Source organism: Sycon ciliatum, chromosome 6 (genome assembly GCF_964019385.1).
Source record: "Sycon ciliatum chromosome 6, ocSycCili1.1, whole genome shotgun sequence".
Lineage (NCBI taxonomy): Eukaryota > Metazoa > Porifera > Calcarea > Leucosolenida > Sycettidae > Sycon > Sycon ciliatum.
In genome coordinates this window covers 282506-307107 of record NC_088648.1, presented here as the reverse complement: position 1 = coordinate 307107, position 24602 = coordinate 282506, and the positions used below count along the sequence as shown (strand labels likewise).

The following is a 24602-nucleotide window of genomic DNA, read 5'->3' as shown; positions in this document are numbered from 1 at the left end:
TCATAGTTGCATGTGTCTTGCTCTGCTGTATGGGCAATAAAAGTTTCATTGTTCACGTCCGACTCAATAAGATCATCATAGTTGCGTGTGTCTTGTTCTGCTGTATGGGCAATAACAGGTTTCATTGTTCACGTCCGACTCAATAACATCATCATAGTTGCGTGTGTCTTGCTCTGCTGTATGGGCAATAAAAGGTTTCATTGTTCACGTCCGACTCAATAAGATGGAGTTTTGCTCAAACTAATAGGAATCCGACCAACGTCAAAATTCAAGAAGGTACTGAGATGCATTTGTTACAACCTCACTGTTACATGTCTCTCTAGTCACTCAGTACAGAGAGCGGGGTCCTCTGGTTCGACAGAGTGCTCAATGCTCACAGGAGCAGCAGCGCTATACCAGCACACACGTCATGGAACCCCACATGCCTGGCCAAGTTGCAACTAAGAGTTTCATGCCAGATCATGCCAATCCACGTCTCCTTTGTCAGATGTCGGACGAGGCTTGCCCTGATCTGCAATGGAAATTTTAAATAGATTCTCTTGGTTGGAGGGAATCAAAATAAGACACACAGCACAGAAGCCATTATTATAATTTCGTCTAGGCTTTTCGCACCATCACTTTTCAAGTCGACGACAGTGGTGATTAAAGCCGCAGCAAGCAAGTCGTGGCCAAGGCAGGCCCAGAATGATGGCTTCATAATTTTTTTAATTTTTTTAAATTTCGGCCAGTCGGCTACTATCATTTCGTCTTCGGGGTTAGACAAGGGGAAGTAGCCATGTAGGGGCGTTAGCCCGCTTTTCGGCACTGGGAGTTGCATCTCGCTCGACTTGACTCTACTGAGTGCAGAGGACCCACACCTTGATCTGGTGAGCTGCGTTGTGGGGATTTTGCAGTCAGATGGGCTTCATAATAATTATTATTTCATGGACTGAACTTGACGTGCAGTCCCTGCTCGCTGCTGCACGCGATCGATTTTCATGGCGCTCGCTTGTTCATACTTGCTCTGTGACGCCCCGACGGCCTGAGGGCTATGGGCTTGTGATGTGATGATGAAGCAAGTCCTTATTATATCCGTCAATTTAGCCGTCAGATTATTGACACATTGTTTTGCAGTTACGACGGAAGCAGACACGTGGTCCTCTGTGACTCGTGTAATCGCGCAGTGCTGCACACATGCCGCACACATGCTGCACATGCAGGATTACAAGAGATGACGGTGTACGTAACCTGTTGGCAGGTGCCGTGATAGCACAGATCACCCTAACTCACTTTCACCTGGTACAATGCTCTCGCCTCTCGACTGCAACGTGTGCTGTCTGTTTGCCTTCTATGTGTGGGACCTGTGTTAGACTTGCTTCTATGTGTGGGACCTGTGTTAGACTTGCTTCTATGTGTGGGACCTGTGTTAGACTTGCGTCGGACTTGTGTAGGACTTGTATGTGACATGTTTTGGACTTTGGTTTGACGTGTGCTTGACTTGGTCTTGATTTGTGTGCAGACCTTCCAGCGCATTATTGAGAGCACCAACGTCATTATCGCTACCTACTGTGACGACGAAGGACCGATGGGAAATGTTCAAGTTGACCCCTGCCAAGGAACCGTTGGTTTCGGCTCCAGTCAGCAAGACTGGGCTTTCTCTTTGAAGCAGTTTGCCGAGATCTACGCCGCCAAGTTCAAGATTGAGCCCGTAAAGCTCATGAAGCGTCTCTGGGGAGACCAGTATTACAGCGCCAAAGAAAGGAAGTGGAACAAAACCGGTGGTGATGGATACGTTCGTGGCTTCAATCTCTTTGTACTGGACCCAATTTTCAAGATGGTCGACGCGATTACAAACTCGAAGAAGGACGTGGTCGCCCAGCTCATAGAAAGGCTCAAAATCAAGATCCCCATCGAGGATAAGGACAAGGTGGGAAAGCCCCTGATGAAGTCCGTCATGCGCCACTGGCTGCCAGCTGGTGATGCTCTTCTTCAGATGATAACCATCCACTTGCCATCACCAATCACCTCCCAGAAGTACCGTATGGAGAAGTTGTACGAAGGTCCCCATGACGATGAGGCTGCCATGGCCGTCAAGTCCTGCAACCCTGACGTGAGTGAAAACACTTTTGTACTGGGGCGATGCTACGATTCCGTCCTCGTACAAATTATGCGTGTTTTATCTCCCTTTATGCTTGTGAAGAGTCAGTAGAGAAGGGCTGTGAACATGTACCCTGTCAAAATGGTATTTCACTCTAATAGATTGTAGGGGAAGCTTGTGTAGGACGATAGGAAAGGATTACATCATGGTATCATGTAGATGACCTCATTGAAACAAGGCATGGGCAAATGCTAGTTCAATATTCATTAGTCCGAGGGAAAAGATGCAAACAGGAAGAGTCTGAAGAAACATTGACTGTCTGCCACCAGGACTCGAACCAGGGACCTTTGCTTGAGGCCAGCAATGCTCTAAGCACTGAGCTATCGTGTAGCTGTCATCCCAGCAGAGACCGCTCAACATTTTCTTCTTAGTTCGATATGATCTGATTTGTTCATACCGATAGCTCCCAAAATCAACGACATTGTCCTCGTTGTTGATTCCCTCCCCCCCCCCTCCTCCACCTCCACCACCCCCTCCCCCTACTCTAATCCAATCGCTGCACCGTCTCCCCCCACCGGCCATGCTCTCAACATGGTCTATGACGACGTCACCCAAGCTTGACCTCGGTGTGGACGTTCACCTTCCACCCAAACTACCCCTGTCCTTCCTCATCTCTCCATACACCCTCCCTACCTCATCTCTCCATACACCAGCCCTACCTATGTCCTTCCACCCTTTCTCCTCCCTACTTGCCCCTTGCCTACATACTGGCAGAATACTGCAAACCAGCCAATATTAGCGTCACTAAACGTCACCATCTCTCAGAACCAGCGAATTCATGATAGCAAATGTTTGCGGAACACTATGGCCTGTGACCACACACATACAACCACTGTTGAAGTTTGATTTCACGATGGTTAATTTTCACGTTATGCCCCTCTCGAATACCATTGCGTCGCGAACATTGGGCAGTCTTGTTTGCCCCATGACTCGAAATCTATGTTCTCCGTTGTCTCTCCTTGTCGTTTTCTTCTTCTTCTTCAGGGCCATTTGATGATGTATGTCAGCAGTCTCGTACCGTTGTCTTCTGATAACGGCCGCTCCTACGTGTTTGGCCGGGTATTCTCCGGCAAAGTGTCCCCTGGACAGACTGTCCGCATAATGGGACCTAACTTTGTCCCTGGCAAGAAGGAAGATCCAGTCATCGAGAAGGTTGGCGGGTGAGTAATCTTCACCGAGTGCATTGCTTCCTTCCAGCTAAGCATCGTGAATCGGGGCATTGCTTCCTTCCAGCTAAGCATCGTGAATCGGGGCATTGCTTCCTTCCAGCTAAGCATCGTGAATCGGGGCATTGCTTCCTTCCGGCTAAGCATCGTGAATCGCTGGTGCTTCTGCTCTTGAACTTACTCACTACGCTCGAAGCCACAGTGGGGTTTTCAAATCAGCACGATATTCCAATGATCTCAAACCCTTGTCGTGAGTAGTACATGCATGAGTGGGAACTCCCATTTATTTATTTTATTTATTATGAAATGACCCAAAGGCAATGTGCCTATCGAGGGGTTCATTTGATTGAAAGAACAGTAGATGTAGATGTATGTACAAAGACAAGTAGGGATTGCTGAGGAGAGAAATGGGGGACATTGAGACTATTAAATATAGGCCGCAAGTGCACCCCGCAAGCGCTTGCTTGTCCCCTTGCATGTCGATCATTTGTGTTGGCTAGTGTCTATTGTGGCCAGCACAATGTTTCCTGTTGTGTTTGTTTGTGTGTACGCACGCGCGTGTGTGTGTCTGTGTGTCTGCACCTGAATATGTAGGTTTATACGCGTGTCATTATTCATTTCTGTGTTTGTGTGTTTGTGCATGTGTGTGCGAGTGTGTGTGTGTGTGTGTGTGTGTGTGCGTGTGCGTGCGTGCGTGTGGGTGCGTGTGCATGTATGTGTGTGGTGAGGTGTGTGTGTGTGCCTGGGTGCATGTGTGTGTGTGTGTGTATACACGGGCATGTGTGTGCGTCTGTGTATTTGCATATACATGCATGCATGCTTTGGTATGTGTCTGTGTGTCCCAGTACCATGCTTATGATGGGACGTTGTGTTGAGGCCATCGAGGATGTTCCCTGCGGTAACATGGTCGGTCTCGTCGGTGTCGACCAGTCCTTGGTCAAGACCGGAACCATCACCACTTACGACAAGGCACACAACATGCGCCTACCAGTAGCTTAGGAAGATGTTTTGCTTTGGTGCGGCTGACATTCAGACACTGAATTGCTGGTGAAATCAATGCTGGTGTATGCTATGCAGTCATGCTGTTCATATACCAGTATACTGGTATACCAGTATACTGGTAATACTTCTACAGAGAGCTGTATTTGTTTGTCAAGTATTTTACTCCACTTGTACATCATAATAATAATATACCTGCATATGGTCATGTGCGGAGCGTAAAAACCGAGTACATGTACTAGAGTCTGGACAAGAATTATAGATAGCGGTGTGCACAAGAGAGAGAGAGAGAGAGAGATATAGAGAGAGAGATAGATAGATAGATAGATAGATAGAGAGAGAGAGAGAGAGAGAGGGGAGAGAAAGATAGATAGATAGATAGATAGAGAGAGAGAGAGAGAGAGAGAGAGAGAGAGAGAGAGAGTAAGTTACATTTATAAAGACAGGTAAGTCTAACAAATGAGGACTGAGACCTCTACAACAGGGTTTTTACGCCTGAAAGCAGGTGCATGATTTAACAAGCAGGTTGTCAGTCTAGATTTTATGCGCAGATGGAGAAAAAGCGCAGAATTTTTGTAATGAGATGAAAAGCAGAAATAATAAGAAATAATAAGAAAAGATGAAATGAAAGCCTGCTCACAACCCCGCCCAGCCTTGCGAACTGGGTATGGTGGATTAAGAACCCGGTTCAACGCTCGAGCAAGCGCTCTCCACTCAAGGTGTTCACAGCAACTGATAGGAACTCATATGGGGAAATTATAGAAAAGAAATAATAAGATAAAGAGAATAAATTTCAACGCACCTCAATAAACGGAGCCCCACATACAGTACCTCAGAAAAGTGGATCTTCCGACCAGTGTTTTTGTTGACGCCGCAACCAGATGATGTAGCTGCTTCGCAGAGACGTCTTACTGCACAAATTACAAATAAATTTTATTCTTCGATTAGAAAATCCAAGCGCTTTCAGAGCCCTCCGAAGAGAGTCCGGGATGAAACCACGCACACCTACGTAGCTACCTCAACCGAAAAAGAAACGACCTGCCACCCGTTTGCTCGGCATTGATCGGCCAGATCCGCATACCGCCTGTCCTTCCGCGAGTTACTGACACTGAATCTGTCCTCAGCACAAACTGTCAACTCCATCCAGAATACAATCCTACGACTCGTAGAGTACAGAACTATATCTGGTCTTAGGGTGGTAAGTGCAACACAGCTAGGGAAAGAAATCTTTGCACTAACTGAGTCGACAAGAAGTTTCCAGTCTGAGGCCGCTGACAGGAGATCAGTCGTAACCAACTTTCGTCTGGGCTGAACGCGAACTGGCTTCTCTCCCGCCTTGCAAAACGAGATGAAGTCAAGCTCATTTGAATTTTCGGTTTGTACGGTGTTTGCAGCAGTGCGGATTCGAACCTCCTCACGCATGTTCCTGACGATGACCCCGAGTACGTTGTCGTGCCTCCAGGTGTAACGTCCCTGGTCCAGCGCTACGCGACAAGCGCCAAGCACGTGGCGCGTAGTACAGGCCCAGGTACGGCACAAACTACAGTACGGATCCACTACGGTGTTTCCCCAACGGCGTAGGTTCGTCGGAGAAGGTAGCACGTCGAGGGTTGATGCGAGAAGAAATTTCAAATCCTTACCAGTACCACCGTACAAAAGGGATTTCCACGAGAGGTCCTGCCACATCACCGATGTCCACTCCAACCACTTGCCTTGCACCTGAAGAGTCTTCAGCCTCAAAATCTGCTCCTGCGCGTTGATCTCCTCAAATGTTTGAAGGAGATCCTTCCTCGGGGGTTTGGAATGCTGCTTCGGAGCAGGAGCACCCAACCCTGCACGATGACTTGAAGATGACGGTGGACGGAGAGTCCCTGAACCTACTGATGCCTCTGCACACTCCAGCTCTATTGTCGCCGCATATCGCTTTGTCAGCTTCGCATCCTTACTCCGACGCAGAGTGTACAGCGCCCTCATGGAGAGAGAGAGAGAGAGAGAGAGAGAGAGAGAGAGAGGGAGAGAGAGAGAGAGAGAGAGAGAGATAGAGAGAGAGAGAGAGAGAGAGAGAGAAGGAGAGAGAAAGAGAGAGAAAGAGATATAGAGATAGATAGATAGAGAGATTGAAAGAAAAGGAGAGAGCGAGAGAGGGATAGAGAGCGAGAGAGGAAGGGATTGGGCGAGAGTAAGTGAGAGAGACTAAGAGTGCGGCGAAGAGGGAAATGGTGAGTCCGATTAAGAGATGCATTAAACTTCGAAGTACAAGAGAAAGGCAGACGAAGGAGACCTACATATTGTGGCGTAAGATGATGAGCGTGGGTGTTTGTAGGGAGACATTGATAATATAATTATAGCTATTCGTTGTCGAATTCGGAGCCAGAGAACTATAATATGTTAACGAATTTGTGATTCGTCACACAATCGTGGGTATTGTGAGCAGCAAAACGTTCTCTAACAATATATATATATATATATATATATATATATATATATATATATAGGCCTCATTTTCTCTGTGCTGCGCTGATGAGTTCAAAAAGAACGAAACAGCATGCTGTCCGCAGATTGAGTATTTCGCTCCTGCTCTTGTAGCAGTTGAGCACTCTTGCGTGGGGTAGTGCCTTTGCTGTTTGCGTTATGCAGAGCTCACTGACTTGTCAGTTTGAGCACTCTGGCAAGGTACATTCGGGCCTGATTGGAAATTTTTATTTCCATTGCTATCAGGTTCGGCCTCATTTTCTCTGTGCTGCGCTGATGAGTTCAAAAAGAACGAAACAGCATGCTGTCCGCAGATTGAGTATTTCGCTCCTGCTCTTGTAGCAGTTGAGCACTCTTGCGTGGGGTAGTGCCTTTGCTGTTTGCGTTATGCAGAGCTCACTGACTTGTCAGTTTGAGCACTCTGGCAAGGTACATTCGGGCCTGATTGGAAATTTTTATTTCCATTGCTATCAGGTTCGGCCTCATTTTCTCTGTGCTGCGCTGATGAGTTCAAAAAGAACGAAACAGCATGCTGTCCGCAGATTGAGTATTTCGCTCCTGCTCTTGTAGCAGTTGAGCACTCTTGCGTGGGGTAGTGCCTTTGCTGTTTGCGTTATGCAGAGCTCACTGACTTGTCAGTTTGAGCACTCTGGCAAGGTACATTCGGGCCTGATTGGAAATTTTTATTTCCATTGCTATCAGGTTCGGCCTCATTTTCTCTGTGCTGCGCTGATGAGTTCAAAAAGAACGAAACAGCATGCTGTCCGCAGATTGAGTATTTCGCTCCTGCTCTTGTAGCAGTTGAGCACTCTTGCGTGGGGTAGTGCCTTTGCTGTTTGCGTTATGCAGAGCTCACTGACTTGTCAGTTTGAGCACTCTGGCAAGGTACATTCGGGCCTGATTGGAAATTTTTATTTCCATTGCTATCAGGTTCGGCCTCATTTTCTCTGTGCTGCGCTGATGAGTTCAAAAAGAACGAAACAGCATGCTGTCCGCAGATTGAGTATTTCGCTCCTGCTCTTGTAGCAGTTGAGCACTCTTGCGTGGGGTAGTGCCTTTGCTGTTTGCGTTATGCAGAGCTCACTGACTTGTCAGTTTGAGCACTCTGGCAAGGTACATTCGGGCCTGATTGGAAATTTTTATTTCCATTGCTATCAGGTTCGGCCTCATTTTCTCTGTGCTGCGCTGATGAGTTCAAAAAGAACGAAACAGCATGCTGTCCGCAGATTGAGTATTTCGCTCCTGCTCTTGTAGCAGTTGAGCACTCTTGCGTGGGGTAGTGCCTTTGCTGTTTGCGTTATGCAGAGCTCACTGACTTGTCAGTTTGAGCACTCTGGCAAGGTACATTCGGGCCTGATTGGAAATTTTTATTTCCATTGCTATCAGGTTCGGCCTCATTTTCTCTGTGCTGCGCTGATGAGTTCAAAAAGAACGAAACAGCATGCTGTCCGCAGATTGAGTATTTCGCTCCTGCTCTTGTAGCAGTTGAGCACTCTTGCGTGGGGTAGTGCCTTTGCTGTTTGCGTTATGCAGAGCTCACTGACTTGTCAGTTTGAGCACTCTGGCAAGGTACATTCGGGCCTGATTGGAAATTTTTATTTCCATTGCTATCAGGTTCGGCCTCATTTTCTCTGTGCTGCGCTGATGAGTTCAAAAAGAACGAAACAGCATGCTGTCCGCAGATTGAGTATTTCGCTCCTGCTCTTGTAGCAGTTGAGCACTCTTGCGTGGGGTAGTGCCTTTGCTGTTTGCGTTATGCAGAGCTCACTGACTTGTCAGTTTGAGCACTCTGGCAAGGTACATTCGGGCCTGATTGGAAATTTTTATTTCCATTGCTATCAGGTTCGGCCTCATTTTCTCTGTGCTGCGCTGATGAGTTCAAAAAGAACGAAACAGCATGCTGTCCGCAGATTGAGTATTTCGCTCCTGCTCTTGTAGCAGTTGAGCACTCTTGCGTGGGGTAGTGCCTTTGCTGTTTGCGTTATGCAGAGCTCACTGACTTGTCAGTTTGAGCACTCTGGCAAGGTACATTCGGGCCTGATTGGAAATTTTTATTTCCATTGCTATCAGGTTCGGCCTCATTTTCTCTGTGCTGCGCTGATGAGTTCAAAAAGAACGAAACAGCATGCTGTCCGCAGATTGAGTATTTCGCTCCTGCTCTTGTAGCAGTTGAGCACTCTTGCGTGGGGTAGTGCCTTTGCTGTTTGCGTTATGCAGAGCTCACTGACTTGTCAGTTTGAGCACTCTGGCAAGGTACATTCGGGCCTGATTGGAAATTTTTATTTCCATTGCTATCAGGTTCGGCCTCATTTTCTCTGTGCTGCGCTGATGAGTTCAAAAAGAACGAAACAGCATGCTGTCCGCAGATTGAGTATTTCGCTCCTGCTCTTGTAGCAGTTGAGCACTCTTGCGTGGGGTAGTGCCTTTGCTGTTTGCGTTATGCAGAGCTCACTGACTTGTCAGTTTGAGCACTCTGGCAAGGTACATTCGGGCCTGATTGGAAATTTTTATTTCCATTGCTATCAGGTTCGGCCTCATTTTCTCTGTGCTGCGCTGATGAGTTCAAAAAGAACGAAACAGCATGCTGTCCGCAGATTGAGTATATATATATATATATATTACAGTGAGGGCTGCGTCCCACCCGCCTGTGTGGATTCACAGGAAGTGTGAGTTACGAAGTCTGAAGAAAATGTTGAACGGCCTCTGCTGGGATGACGACTACACCATAGCTCAGTGGTTAGAGCATCGCTGGCTACAAGCGAGGGTCCCTGGTTCGAGTCCTGGTGGTGACAGTCAATTTTTTCTTCAGACTTTTCCCGTTTGTCTCTTTCCCTCAAACCAGTTAATATATATATATATATATATATATATATACTCAATCTGCGGACAGCATGCTGTTTCGTTCTTTTTGAACTCATCAGCGCAGCACAGAGAAAATGAGGCCGGACCTGATAGCAATGGAAATAAAAATTTCCAATCAGGCCCGAACGTACCTTGCCAGAGTGCTCAAACTGACAAGTCAGTGAGCTCTGCATAACGCAAACAGCAAAGGCACTACCCCACGCAAGAGTGCTCAACTGCTACAAGAGCAGGAGCGAAATACTCAATCTGCGGACAGCATGCTGTTTCGTTCTTTTTGAACTCATCAGCGCAGCACAGAGAAAATGAGGCCGGACCTGATAGCAATGGAAATAAAAATTTCCAATCAGGCCCGAACGTACCTTGCCAGAGTGCTCAAACTGACAAGTCAGTGAGCTCTGCATAACGCAAACAGCAAAGGCACTACCCCACGCAAGAGTGCTCAACTGCTACAAGAGCAGGAGCGAAATACTCAATCTGCGGACAGCATGCTGTTTCGTTCTTTTTGAACTCATCAGCGCAGCACAGAGAAAATGAGGCCGGACCTGATAGCAATGGAAATAAAAATTTCCAATCAGGCCCGAACGTACCTTGCCAGAGTGCTCAAACTGACAAGTCAGTGAGCTCTGCATAACGCAAACAGCAATATATATATATATATATAGAGACGTAGGCGAACAAAATTTGTATACACACAACAACAAGGTTGTCAGTTTCATAACACTAAAAGCTTTTCACCCATTTTCATCAGTAGATACATGGGAATGAGCAAGAACGAAAACGAAGCCAGAATTTATACTGGGGGTAGAGAATCAGCAAGAATATTCTTACGCGCCTCAAGTTCACACTACACTACCATAAGAATGTATGGAGCAGTGGAAAAATGCGGGAAACAACACATGAGGGGAATGCAGTACCAGAACAAACACGTGATAAAGTTGTCAGTCCGGTTGCAGCTTGAACAGCCGCAGCACCTTGATGTGCTTCTTTTGTCGACACAGCTCTGGTACATTCGCAGTTTGAGGCCAGAGCTGTGTCGACAAAAGAAGCACATCAAGGTGCTGCGGCTGTTCAAGCTGCAACCGGACTGACAACTTTATCACGTGTTTGTTCTGGTACTGCATTCCCCTCATGTGTTGTTTCCCGCATTTTTCCACTGCTCCATACATTCTTATGGTAGTGTAGTGTGAACTTGAGGCGCGTAAGAATATTCTTGCTGATTCTCTACCCCCAGTATAAATTCTGGCTTCGTTTTCGTTCTTGCTCATTCCCATGTATCTACTGATGAAAATGGGTGAAAAGCTTTTAGTGTTATGAAACTGACAACCTTGTTGTTGTGTGTATATATATATATATATATACACACAACAACAAGGTTGTCAATTTCATAATACTAAAAGCTTTTCACCCATTTTCATCAGTAGTTACATGGGAATGAGCAAGAACGAAAACGAAGCCAGAATTTATACTGGGGGTAGAGAATCAGCAAGAATATTCTTACGCGCCTCAAGTTCACACTACACTACCATAAGAATGTATGGAGCAGTGGAAAAATGCGGGAAACAACACATGAGGGGACAAACGTGTGGCAACAAGTGATAGCGCCATCACAAAGCATTTGCAGGCGCAACCTGAATGCATCCCGCAGGAACGCAACAGCAGCTTCAGTGTGATCACACCAGCCCGGAACAGCGCGCACAGATTCACACTGGAGGCGCTGTACATTCGCAGTTTGAGGCCAGAGCTGTGTCGACAAAAGAAGCACATCAAGGTGCTACGGCTGTTCAAGCTGCAACCGGACTGACAACTTTATCACGTGTTTGTTCTGGTACTGCATTCCCCTCATGTGTTGTTTCCCGCATTTTTCCACTGCTCCATACATTCTTATGGTAGTGTAGTGTGAACTTGAGGCGCGTAAGAATATTCTTGCTGATTCTCTACCCCCAGTATAAATTCTGGCTTCGTTTTCGTTCTTGCTCATTCCCATGTAACTACTGATGAAAATGGGTGAAAAGCTTTTAGTATTATGAAATTGACAACCTTGTTGTTGTGTGTATATAAATTTTGTTCGCCTACATCTCTATTTAAATATATATATATTTTTATTTCCATTGCTATCAGGTTCGGCCTCATTTCCTCTGTGCTGCGCTGATGAGTTCACAAAGAACGAAACAGCATGCTGTCCGCAGATTGAGTATATATATATATATATATATATATACTGAGTATTTCGCTCCTGCTCTTGTAGCAGTTGAGCACTCTTGCGTGGGGTAGTGCCTTTGCTGTTTGCGTTATGCAGAGCTCACTGACTTGTCAGTTTGAGCACTCTGGCAAGGTACGTTCGGGCCTGATTGGAAATTTTTATTTCCATTGCTATCAGGTTCGGCCTCATTTTCTCTGTGCTGCGCTGATGAGTTCAAAAAGAACGAAACAGCATGCTGTCCGCAGATTGAGTATATATATATATATATATATACGCAGAGCTCACTGACTTGTCAGTTTGAGCACTCTGGCAAGGTACGTTCGGGCCTGATTGGAAATTTTTATTTCCATTGCTATCAGGTTCGGCCTCATTTCCTCTGTGCTGCGCTGATGAGTTCACAAAGAACGAAACAGCATGCTGTCCGCAGATTGAGTATATATATATATATATATATTGAGTATTTCGCTCCTGCTCTTGTAGCAGTTGAGCACTCTTGCGTGGGGTAGTGCCTTTGCTGTTTGCGTTATGCAGAGCTCACTGACTTGTCAGTTTGAGCACTCTGGCAAGGTACGTTCGGGCCTGATTGGAAATTTTTATTTCCATTGCTATCAGGTTCGGCCTCATTTTCTCTGTGCTGCGCTGATGAGTTCAAAAAGAACGAAACAGCATGCTGTCCGCAGATTGAGTATATATATATATATATATACACACAACAACAAGGTTGTCAATTTCATAATACTAAAAGCTTTTCACCCATTTTCATCAGTAGTTACATGGGAATGAGCAAGAACGAAAACGAAGCCAGAATTTATACTGGGGGTAGAGAATCAGCAAGAATATTCTTACGCGCCTCAAGTTCACACTACACTACCATAAGAATGTATGGAGCAGTGGAAAAATGCGGGAAACAACACATGAGGGGAATTATCACGTGTTTGTTGTGGTACTGCATTCCCCTCATGTGTTGTTTCCCGCATTTTTCCACTGCTCCATACATTCTTATGGTAGTGTAGTGTGAACTTGAGGCGCGTAAGAATATTCTTGCTGATTCTCTACCCCCAGTATAAATTCTGGCTTCGTTTTCGTTCTTGCTCATTCCCATGTAACTACTGATGAAAATGGGTGAAAAGCTTTTAGTATTATGAAATTGACAACCTTGTTGTTGTGTGTATATAAATTTTGTTCGCCTACATCTCTATTTAAATATATATATATATATATACTCAATCTGCGGACAGCATGCTGTTTCGTTCTTTTTGAACTCATCAGCGCAGCACAGAGGAAATGAGGCCGAACCTGATAGCAATGGAAATAAAAATTTCCAATCAGGCCCGAACGCGTACCTTGCCAGAGTGCTCAAACTGACAAGTCAGTGAGCTCTGCATAACGCAAACAGCAAAGGCACTACCCCACGCAAGAGTGCTCAACTGCTACAAGAGCAGGAGCGAAATACTCAATCTGCGGACAGCATGCTGTTTCGTTCTTTTTGAACTCATCAGCGCAGCACAGAGGAAATGAGGCCGAACCTGATAGCAATGGAAATAAAAATTTCCAATCAGGCCCGAACGCGTACCTTGCCAGAGTGCTCAAACTGACAAGTCAGTGAGCTCTGCATAACGCAAACAGCAAAGGCACTACCCCACGCAAGAGTGCTCAACTGCTACAAGAGCAGGAGCGAAATACTCAATCTGCGGACAGCATGCTGTTTCGTTCTTTTTGAACTCATCAGCGCAGCACAGAGGAAATGAGGCCGAACCTGATAGCAATGGAAATAAAAATTTCCAATCAGGCCCGAACGCGTACCTTGCCAGAGTGCTCAAACTGACAAGTCAGTGAGCTCTGCATAACGCAAACAGCAAAGGCACTACCCCACGCAAGAGTGCTCAACTGCTACAAGAGCAGGAGCGAAATACTCAATCTGCGGACAGCATGCTGTTTCGTTCTTTTTGAACTCATCAGCGCAGCACAGAGGAAATGAGGCCGAACCTGATAGCAATGGAAATAAAAATTTCCAATCAGGCCCGAACGCGTACCTTGCCAGAGTGCTCAAACTGACAAGTCAGTGAGCTCTGCATAACGCAAACAGCAAAGGCACTACCCCACGCAAGAGTGCTCAACTGCTACAAGAGCAGGAGCGAAATACTCAATCTATATATATATATATAAATAGAGATGTAGGCGAACAAAATTTATATACACACAACAACAAGGTTGTCAATTTCATAATACTAAAAGCTTTTCACCCATTTTCATCAGTAGTTACATGGGAATGAGCAAGAACGAAAACGAAGCCAGAATTTATACTGGGGGTAGAGAATCAGCAAGAATATTCTTACGCGCCTCAAGTTCACACTACACTACCATAAGAATGTATGGAGCAGTGGAAAAATGCGGGAAACAACACATGAGGGGAATGCAGTACCATATATATATATGCAGAGCTCACTGACTTGTCAGTTTGAGCACTCTGGCAAGGTACGTTCGGGCCTGATTGGAAATTTTTATTTCCATTGCTATCAGGTTCGGCCTCATTTCCTCTGTGCTGCGCTGATGAGTTCAAAAAGAACGAAACAGCATGCTGTCCGCAGATTGAGTATATATATATATATACATATTTAAATAGAGAGGTAGGCGAACAAAATTTATATACACACAACAACAAGGTTGTCAGTTTCATAATACCAAAAGCTTTTCACCCATTTTCATCAGTGGTTACATGGGAATGAGCAAGAACGAAAACGAAGCCAGAATTTATACTGGGGGTAGAGAATCAGCAAGAATATTCTTACGCGCCTCAAGTTCACACTACACTACCATAAGAATGTATGGAGCAGTGGAAAAATGCGGGAAACAACACATGAGGGGAATGCAGTACCAGAACAAACACGTGATAAAGTTGTCAGTCCGGTTGCAGCTTGAACAGCCGTAGCACCTTGATGTGCTTCTTTTGTCGACACAGTTCTGGCCTCAAACTGCGAATGTACAGCGCCTCCAGTGTGAATCGGTGCGCGCTGTTTCGGGCTGGTGTGATCACACTGAAGCTGCTGTTGCGTTCCTGTGGGATGCATTCAGGCTGCGTGTCGCTGTGAGCGGACGTACGTTGGTGAGACATGTCAGCGATTCTCGGAAAGGATCAAGCAGCATATCCCAGACAAGCTGTACAAGAAGCCGCCTGACAAACGTGTGGCAACAAGTGATAGCGCCATCACAAAGCATTTGCAGGCGCAGCCTGAATGCATCCCACAGGAACGCAACAGCAGCTTCAGTGTGATCACACCAGCCCGAAACAGCGCGCACCGATTCACACTGGAGGCGCTGTACATTCGCAGTTTGAGGCCAGAACTGTGTCGACAAAAGAAGCACATCAAGGTGCTACGGCTGTTCAAGCTGCAACCGGACTGACAACTTTATCACGTGTTTGTTCTGGTACTGCATTCCCCTCATGTGTTGTTTCCCGCATTTTTCCACTGCTCCATACATTCTTATGGTAGTGTAGTGTGAACTTGAGGCGCGTAAGAATATTCTTGCTGATTCTCTACCCCCAGTATAAATTCTGGCTTCGTTTTCGTTCTTGCTCATTCCCATGTAACCACTGATGAAAATGGGTGAAAAGCTTTTGGTATTATGAAACTGACAACCTTGTTGTTGTGTGTATATATACATATATATATATATACACACAACAACAACAATACACACATATACACACAACAACAAGGTTGTCAATTTCATAATACTAAAAGCTTTTCACCCATTTTCATCAGTAGATACATGGGAATGAGCAAGAACGAAAACGAAGCCAGAATTTATACTGGGGGTAGAGAATCAGCAAGAATATTCTTACGCGCCTCAAGTTCACACTACACTACCATAAGAATGTATGGAGCGGTGGAAAAATGCGGGAAACAACACATGAGGGGAATGCAGTACCAGAACAAACACGTGATAAAGCTGTCAGTCCGGTTGCAGCTTGAACAGCCGCAGCACCTTGATGTGCTTCTTTTGTCGACACAGCTCTGGCCTCAAACTACGAATGTACAGCGCCTCCAGTGTGAATCTGTGCGCGCTGTTCCGGGCTGGTGTGATGACACTGAAGCTGCTGTTGCGTTCTTGCGGGATGCATTCAGGTTGCGCCTGCAAATGCTTTGTGATGGCGCTATCACTTGTTGCCACACGTTTGTCAGGCGGCTTCTTGTACAGCTTGTCTGGGATATGCTGCTTGATCCTTTCCGAGAATCGCTGACATGTCTCACCAACGTACGTTCGCTCACAGCGACACGCATACTTATAAACAAAATTACTTTTTTCAAGAGTTGGTGAAACATCCTTCGCGATAGACCTGAATGCGGGCCTGGTTGTATAAAGTATGCGTGTCGCTGTGAGCGAACGTACGTTGGTGAGACATGTCAGCGATTCTCGGAAAGGATCAAGCAGCATATCCCAGACAAGCTGTACAAGAAGCCGCCTGACAAACGTGTGGCAACAAGTGATAGCGCCATCACAAAGCATTTGCAGGCGCAACCTGAATGCATCCCGCAAGAACGCAACAGCAGCTTCAGTGTCATCACACCAGCCCGGAACAGCGCGCACAGATTCACACTGGAGGCGCTGTACATTCGTAGTTTGAGGCCAGAGCTGTGTCGACAAAAGAAGCACATCAAGGTGCTGCGGCTGTTCAAGCTGCAACCGGACTGACAGCTTTATCACGTGTTTGTTCTGGTACTGCATTCCCCTCATGTGTTGTTTCCCGCATTTTTCCACCGCTCCATACATTCTTATGGTAGTGTAGTGTGAACTTGAGGCGCGTAAGAATATTCTTGCTGATTCTCTACCCCCAGTATAAATTCTGGCTTCGTTTTCGTTCTTGCTCATTCCCATGTATCTACTGATGAAAATGGGTGAAAAGCTTTTAGTATTATGAAATTGACAACCTTGTTGTTGTGTGTATATAAATTTTGTTCGCCTACGTCTCTATTTAAATATATATATATATATGTAAAAAGGCAACGTGGAGACAATAATCCTAGTAATGAATTCCATTGATAATTGTGACAAGAAAACGTTCTGGAATACTTTTTGAAGTACTTTATTCGTCTCTATGGTTGTGATATGATACGAGTGCACATAATTATAGTTTTACTCATTGCAATATAAAAATACATTTTTTAGTTTATAATAAAATTGAGAGATGGTTTCTATTCTGGGAACATTACTTCTCGGAGAGTCATTGCTCCAACAAGTGGTACTGAGCTCTTGAAGATGCCAATACCATATAAGTTGTACGGCGATGTGTATACTGCTGTACATTCTAGCCATACGGATAGATAACGAGAGGATTTGCACATTCATCTACAGAGCCCCACTCACAGGGATATAGATAATTTAGATAGATTCCTGCTCAAGTGGGTCAATGTACAAATTCAAACCGGCAAACGTGCCTGTGCAACTCTCTCCACAGCAAATGGCTTGAGGTAATCCGTTAGAGAGCCAGCCATCCAGATAGATAGATAGACAGTGCTATCAGGTTCGGCCTCATTTCCTCTGTGCTGCGCTGATGAGTTCACCAAGAACGAAACAGCATGCCGTCCACAGATTGAGTATTTTCGCTCCTGCTCTTGTAGTAGTTGAGCACTCTCATGTGGGGTAGTGCCTTTGCTGTTTGCATTACGCAGAGCTCACTGACTTGTCAGTTTGAGCACTCTGGCAAGGTACATTCGGGCCTGATCGGAAATTTATATTTTCATTGCTATCAGGTTCGGCCTCATCTCCTCTGTGCTGCGCTGATGAGTTCACAAAGAACGAAACAGCATGCTGTCCGCAGATTGAGTAGATAGATAGATAGATAGATAGATTGATATACCCGGTAGTTGCTTGATGATCGTGACTACGTGAAACTCGGAATTGCAACACAATTTCCAATTTCTCTTGTGTAGATAGATAGATAGATAGATAGATCGATCGATAGATAGATAGATAGATAGGTAGACAGATAGGTAGGTAGATAGATAGATAGATACTCAGAGAAATCGATGGATAGAGAGACGGATAATTAGACGGACAGATAGCAAAGAGGTAGACAAACAGAAAGACAGGAAAAGAGAAAGACAGAGAGAGAGAGAGAGAGAGAGAGAGAGAGAGAGAGAGAGGGAGAGAGATTGATGTTATGAACTACAGAAGAACAATCAGACAGACAGTTAGACAGACAGACAGATAGATAGATAAATGGATAGATTGTTGTTCTCGGATTGCTTGATGGCCATTAAACTCCGCATTACAGCATAATCCAGTCTAGTTTTATTGCCAACATGCGTAGATACATAGATTAATAAACAGATAAACCAGAAAGAGAAAGAGGGTTAATTTGGATTCGGCTTAACTCAAAGTTTCATGCAACTGCCATCCTAATACGTCTGATACTGAAACGTTTGAAACGCTCTGCACTTTGTGCACCAAGTACGTTACAGGGAAATGCCGAAACGTGCTCCTTTGTAGACAAACAGGTAGTTCAATAGGGGTGATAAAGAGAGGTGAGGTAGAGATGAGAAGGGAGAAGAGGTGGATGTAGAGAGGGAGGGAGAGAGAGAGGGAAGGAGAGAGGGAGAGAGAGGGAGGGGGAGAGAGGGAGGGAGAGAGGGAAGGAGACAGGGAGTGAAGGGGCGGGGGAGGAGGAGTGCGAGACGGATTTGAAAGAAAGGTGTGAGGGAAAAAGCGAGGCAGTTTTCGGGAGGGAAAGAATTATAGTGTGGAATAAAATTTAATGAAAGTGCGGTTACGATTGAGCCCGTGTAGATCGAGAGACTGACACCACACATTGGTTACCGTTAGAAAGGAAAGGAAATTAATGATTGAGAATGGCCCTCGGTTTGGTGTGTTGTGTGAGAGATGAAGAGGGAGATAGACAGAGATACAGGAAGAAGAGGAGAGACATGCGGCGAGAGGTAGAGAGGAGAGACAAAGAGAGAGGAATAGACATGAAGGGAGTGAGTGTGAATTACAAAAAGTGTAACAGAAAGGAACGGAGGGACAGAACGAACCCGAACACAAACTCACACATTCACGTCCACACAGTCATACACAGACGAATAAACGCGCTCAAAGAGAGTGAGAGTTAGAGAGATGGAGACAGATATTGAGACAAATAGATCGACAGATACTAGTATGTAGATAGATGGATAAATAAATAGATAGGTAGATTTACAGATAGATAGATAAATAGATAGATGGGTAGAAAGGGACAAGGGAAAAAGGCAATGGATGAAGAGAGACGGTGTTAGAGTGAAGGGAGGAGGAGATCTAGATAAAAAGGAAGGGTAAAGAGCGTGATGAAAAGAGAGGGATGGGGAAATGGAGGTACAGAAAGAAGGAATCAGAGGTAGAGAGACTGAAAGATAGAGAAAGACTTGAAAGAAGGAGGCAGAGAGAGACAGAGTTAAAGAGATTAGAACAGAGGGGTAGCGTAGGAGATGATAGGGACGGAATGGATTTAGGTATAGAGAGGTTTGTTTGTTTCATTTATTTCAATTCGTTGTGGGTGGCTCCTTCTACTTTTGGCTGATGGCTGATCGTCTCGAGTCATGTTTAGTCATGATAGCAAACAAACAATGATATACTCACCATTATGACATTATTAGGATGACCAAAAGGCAGATCGCCTATGGGGGGCTCACCCCATTGAATGGTTGTGGTATGTCAAAGCAAAGGGGCAACCATTGTGTGTGTGTGTGGGAGTTTCGACCATGAGGGCATGCAGAAAAACCCGATCAAACCGTTAGCCAGGTGATCAATCAATGATGTTGCTACCACTGGTTTGTGTAATCTGGTCGGCATCCTTGAATGTTACTCGGGTATATGGTCGGCGCCCGCCTCAGGTTCTGAGGATTTCCCCACAATATCCTCCTCAAGGAATAGAGGTGCGGGGCCGAATAGTTCTACCAACGTGGAGCAAATCGCGATGCTGTTAATGATCATAGTAGATGCACGAGTGCAAGCGCGGATGAGAGCTCCAGGTGATGTGACTCCAATATTAATACTAAACACGTTGACAGCGTCACAGCAGGTGAGACGTTGACGATTAGCAGCTGTGTTCGACTCACACAAACGACCAGCTGCCTTGTAGTCTGCACATCCAACATCACCAGCATTTCTAATAGATAAACTTTCTCACATAGACATGTACACACCATTAATGATAAATATGGTAATCGCACACCCAACAATAATAATGGATGTACTAGTATAAACCTGACTGGGGGTATCGCAATGCATGCATCACACGTTCGACTCAAGCTGTCACCCAGAATTACGTCAATTACGCTTGAGGTCAATCTGGGAAAGGTGACGTCCTTCTACTCTGATACTGCACCTATCTGATCTGTTTTCCAAAATGAAATCATCTTGGAATCCATGTTGCACCTCTTTGACATAAATATCGGTCTGACTGTTTAAATCTGGTTTAGTTGGCCGACTCTAACGCATAACGTGTGTCCGCTGTTTTCCTTGCTTCCATTCTTAATATTTTCCTTGCGTCACCATCGGAGTATAATGGAAGTAGGACATTTAACCTGAGAGTGGCGAATAGAGTACTCTAAACGTTTTCTACTGATTCGTGCAAACATCTAGAAGAAAAAACATTGCTCTACGGTGGAAAACGCTTGGTGTACAATTACATTCAATAGTACTAGATTGCTCAAAGAATACGTTTAGTAAAGCAAAATTCAAATTTGAAAATAATGGAACAACGCGATCGTTTGGTACTTATTTCCTATAATTTTGAGCACCAGGAAAAATTGATGGCAATACAGATCGGGAAAACTGGTATGGGGAATGCAGGGGGATGAGTGCGTGAGGAATTGCGATTGGCTATGCACAAACCAAAGATACCAGGATTGTGTTAAATGAATGAATGTGTACGTTGAGTGGTCTTGGTCGAACTGGTCGTGTTTGAGTGATCACTTATACTGGCTGAAATCGTGCGAGCAGTGTTTTGTGGAATGTTGAATGTTGAAAGTGAAAAGACATGTGAGATGAGTTAAATATCATCCATACCTCTCTCACCGTTCTGGCCCGGTGGACCAGTTGGTAACCCATCTCCACCAGTACCGCCAATTCCGAGGTCGCCACCTGTACCGTTGCCACCAGCATTAGCGTCACCACCATCACCACCATCGCCACCTGATCCGCCAGTACCATCTTGGAACGGGCCAGCCATGGCATCACCACCAATTCCTCCATTTCCGCCGTCACCTCCATTTTGACCGCTTCCACCATCTCCTCCATCCCCTCCATTGCCTCCTGGAAACCCATTGTTCGAAACACGAATCCCTCCATCACCACCATCACCACCATCACTACCATTGGATCCCTGTCCGCCATTCCCACCATCCCCTCCATTTCCACCTGGCTGTCCTCCGGTACTCGTGCTGCTAACAGAAGATTTGGTAGCATCACCTCCATTTCCACCATTGCCAGCTCTTTCTCCCCCGATTGATGCACCCCCTGCCCCACCACGGCCACCATTTCCCTGGACACCACTATTGTCGGCCCTTCCCGGTCCAGCTATACCACCAATGCCCCCTATACCACCATCACCACCATTGGCACCAGTGGATTGGCCACCATTCCCCCCTTCACCCCCGTCACCACCAGCTGATCCAATCCTACCTACTCCTCCTCTTGATCCAGCACCTCCCTCTCCGCCACGACCTCCTTCGCTCCCAGAAGAGCCAGGTCCACCAGCGCCACCGATTCCACCATTGCCACCGGAACCTCCCGTTCCATTTGGGTTAAAGCCTCCAATACCAGCTCTGCCACCAAAACCACCATTCCCAGCATTGCGACCTCCGCTCGAGGCGCCACCAACTCCACCCTGGCCACCGGCACCACCCCTACCCCCGAGGAAAAAAACTGCGGCATCACCACCAATACCACCGTTTCCACCTACACCACCATCACCACCCAAACCGTTCATACCTGTTCCGCCATTCCCACCATCACCACCATCTCCTGCGTCTTGTCCATCTTCACCATCTTCGTTGTCTTCGCCATCACCACCTGTTCCTCCTTGGCCTCCAACACCACCATTGACTCCATCTCCACCATCACCTCCACGGCCACCCGGACCACCATTTCCTCCATCTCCACCGTTTCCACCAGAACCCCCATTGCCTCCTTCACCTCCATCACCTCCTTCACCTCCATCGCCACCTCTACCGCCGTCCCCACCAGGCCCACCCGAGCCACCTCGACCACCATTTGCACCTATTCCACCAGCTCCACCGTCTCCCCCGTGTCCACCAGAGCCAGACTGCGCGCCACCAGAGCCTCCATTACCACCATTTCCACCATCACGTCCAGGACATCCATCAGCACCACGACCACCATTTCCACCATTTCCATTTGAAGAGACACGTCCACCGTCACCACCAGCACCACCAGCACCAGCGAGAGTACAAATGCCACCATCACCTCCATCACCACCAGTTCCATTCACTGCAAGACCTCCATTTCCTCCACGTCCTCCAGTGCCACCCGTTCCAGCAGTTCCTCCATCTCCACCTCTTCCACCAACTCCGTTTACGGTTCCACCTCCATCACCACCATTGCCACCATCCCCACCAGGGCATCCATCGGCACCACGACCACCAGTTCCGCCATTTCCGACTCCTAACACTTCACCACCTGTTCCACCATTGCCCCCCGTACCACCATCTGTGCAAATACCACCATTACCAGCGTTTCCACCATTACCAACCCGTGCTGGACCGCCATTTCCTCCCCGTCCACCAATAGCACCAGTTCCACCAGGTCCTCCTGGCCCTCCTTCACCACCATTACCTCTCGACGGTCCGCCATTACCGCCGCCACCTCCAGAACCTCCATTAGCACCCTCTCCACCACTTCCACCCATTCCTCCAATGCCACCGTTGCCTATAGCATTAGATGAGCCGCCATCACCACCTTCGCCCCCAGCAGTCAAAATACCGCCATTACCTCTGCGCCCTCCATTTCCTCCGTTAGATAGTTCATCTGGTGCTCCCGTTCCGCCATTTCAGCCCCTAGCACCAACCAACAAGGTCGTAAGACCTGCACTATCACCAGAATTTCCACCGTTTCCACCATTTCCAGCATTACCCCCAGTGCAACCATTACTTCCCCGACCACCTCTACCTCCAACCCCATTTCCAAATCCATCTCCGCCATTACCACCATCACCAGCAGCTCCTCCAACCAGGCACACACCTCCACCTCCACCAACAGCGCCGTTTCCATTCTCCCCACCATTGCCTCCTTGTCCTCCCGTACCACCCAAACCCCCAATGCCTGCAGTGCCACCCATTCCACCTCTGCCTCCCGTCCCATTGTCGCTTCCATTGCCTCCTCTTCCTCCCGTACCACCGACAGCACCCACACCTGCTTCACCACCCATTCCTCCTATTCCTCCGTTTCCTTGACTTCCTGCGTTACCACCAGCACCGCCGATTCCTCCATCAGCCGCTATCCCACCACTACCACCCAATCCTCCTTGACCACCCTCACCCCCTACTTCTCCGCCCTGTCCTCCTATTCCGCCATTACCTCCGACTGCTAGTCTTCCGCCATTACCTCCAGTTCCTCCAATACCGCCGTTACTATCAGCTCCACCAGTTCCCCCATTTCCGCCTCCACCTCCAACCTGGAGGGAGATTCCGTTCATGCCCATACCGCCATCTCCTCCATTCTGCCCAGGACCACCTTCGTTGCCATTCTCCCCAGCTTGAGCGGGTCCTAAAGTCATTTGGTTGTTACTAGTCCCGTCATTTTGACTTATTGCGTCATCCCCGTCAGACCTGCCACCTCCGTCGTCTTGTGAATCCGCACTAGGATCAGACTCACTGTCAGAAAAGGATCTAGCTTGCCTGCTATGCTCAATCGTATAGCCAGTGACGTCATCATCCAGCGAAACTGTTGATCTAGCGGTGGCGGTAAATAATCTTGGATGACCTGCACAGTGGTTTAACACAATAAACGATGTGTTTGACATCGGGATTGACTACATTCGGCTGCCACGCCTGTATTATCATATCTAACTCGGATACTGAATCAGTAACTTTTATTAAAAACAAAGAAATCACCTGGAAACGAGTTATGATGCAACTATCCACCAATGTAACAAGATAAGCAGCCAAGAAGTGCTTCCCCTCATCGCTCCTTCCAAACCCATGAACCTTTCGAACTTGAAGGCTATTGATTTGCGCACTAAAGGTGTGGTGGAGCCATGGGTAGTTGCTTCATAACTTGTTTCCATGTAATTTATTATATTTTAATTGCATAATATCTATAGGAAAAAGCGAGGACTAAGTAACCACAATTTATGCTATAATGTCCACTAAAACCACCATTACTTTACAATCAGCTTATGCGATAATATTGGCCGACACTGATCCACAGCACTCGTCGTTAATCATCCATAAATTCTGCTTCGCGTTGGTTAAGCTGGGAACGTGAACCGAAGTGGCCAACAATTGAAGTGATGTTCTAACGAGCCAAACATTCCTTTTTAATCTCAGAATTGCGCTAAGTCGAATTCTCACCTATTGATAGTAATAATAATACCGTATTTTCCCGTAATCCCATGGATGCAGCTAATGGGATTTCGGTCTTTGACCACTTGGTGGTGAGTCTGATCTACTCACCTCCCACCGTTTAGGCGCTGCATCTGCGCCTTTGATCCTAGAGGGTGGTGGCGTTCCCACGGCGGATGCGGAAAACTCGGCTTCCAGCCGAGTCT

General features: G+C 46.6%; 3 protein-coding genes across 3 annotated transcripts; 1 reads left to right on the top strand and 2 right to left on the bottom strand.

The window, feature by feature from the left end:
* Positions 1–1465: 1465 nt before the first annotated feature.
* LOC135819036 (eukaryotic translation elongation factor 2-like) lies at positions 1466–4532 on the top strand (the record flags this gene model as incomplete). Its single annotated transcript, XM_065332185.1, has 3 exons — positions 1466–2089; positions 3122–3297; positions 4149–4532. Coding segments are annotated over 3 exons (954 nt in total), but the record flags the coding sequence as incomplete, so codon positions are not given.
* A 16332-nt stretch (positions 4533–20864) lies between these two features.
* Positions 20865–22742, bottom strand: LOC135819035 (uncharacterized PE-PGRS family protein PE_PGRS54-like). The gene has a single exon (XM_065332184.1). The coding sequence runs from the start codon at positions 22740–22742 to the stop codon at positions 20865–20867; it is 1878 nt and encodes a 625-aa protein (XP_065188256.1).
* Positions 22743–22883: 141 nt separating this feature from the next.
* Positions 22884–23855, bottom strand: LOC135819034 (PE-PGRS family protein PE_PGRS16-like). The gene has a single exon (XM_065332183.1). The coding sequence runs from the start codon at positions 23853–23855 to the stop codon at positions 22884–22886; it is 972 nt and encodes a 323-aa protein (XP_065188255.1).
* Between the last annotated feature and the right edge of the window lie 747 nt (positions 23856–24602).

Excerpts from the sequence above, each read along its gene's own strand:
- LOC135819035 (XM_065332184.1), bottom strand. The coding sequence starts at position 22,742 with ATGGGTGGAAGTGGTGGAGAGGGTGCTAATGGAGGTTCTGGAGGTGGC.
- LOC135819034 (XM_065332183.1), bottom strand. The coding sequence starts at position 23,855 with ATGTCAAACACATCGTTTATTGTGTTAAACCACTGTGCAGGTCATCCA.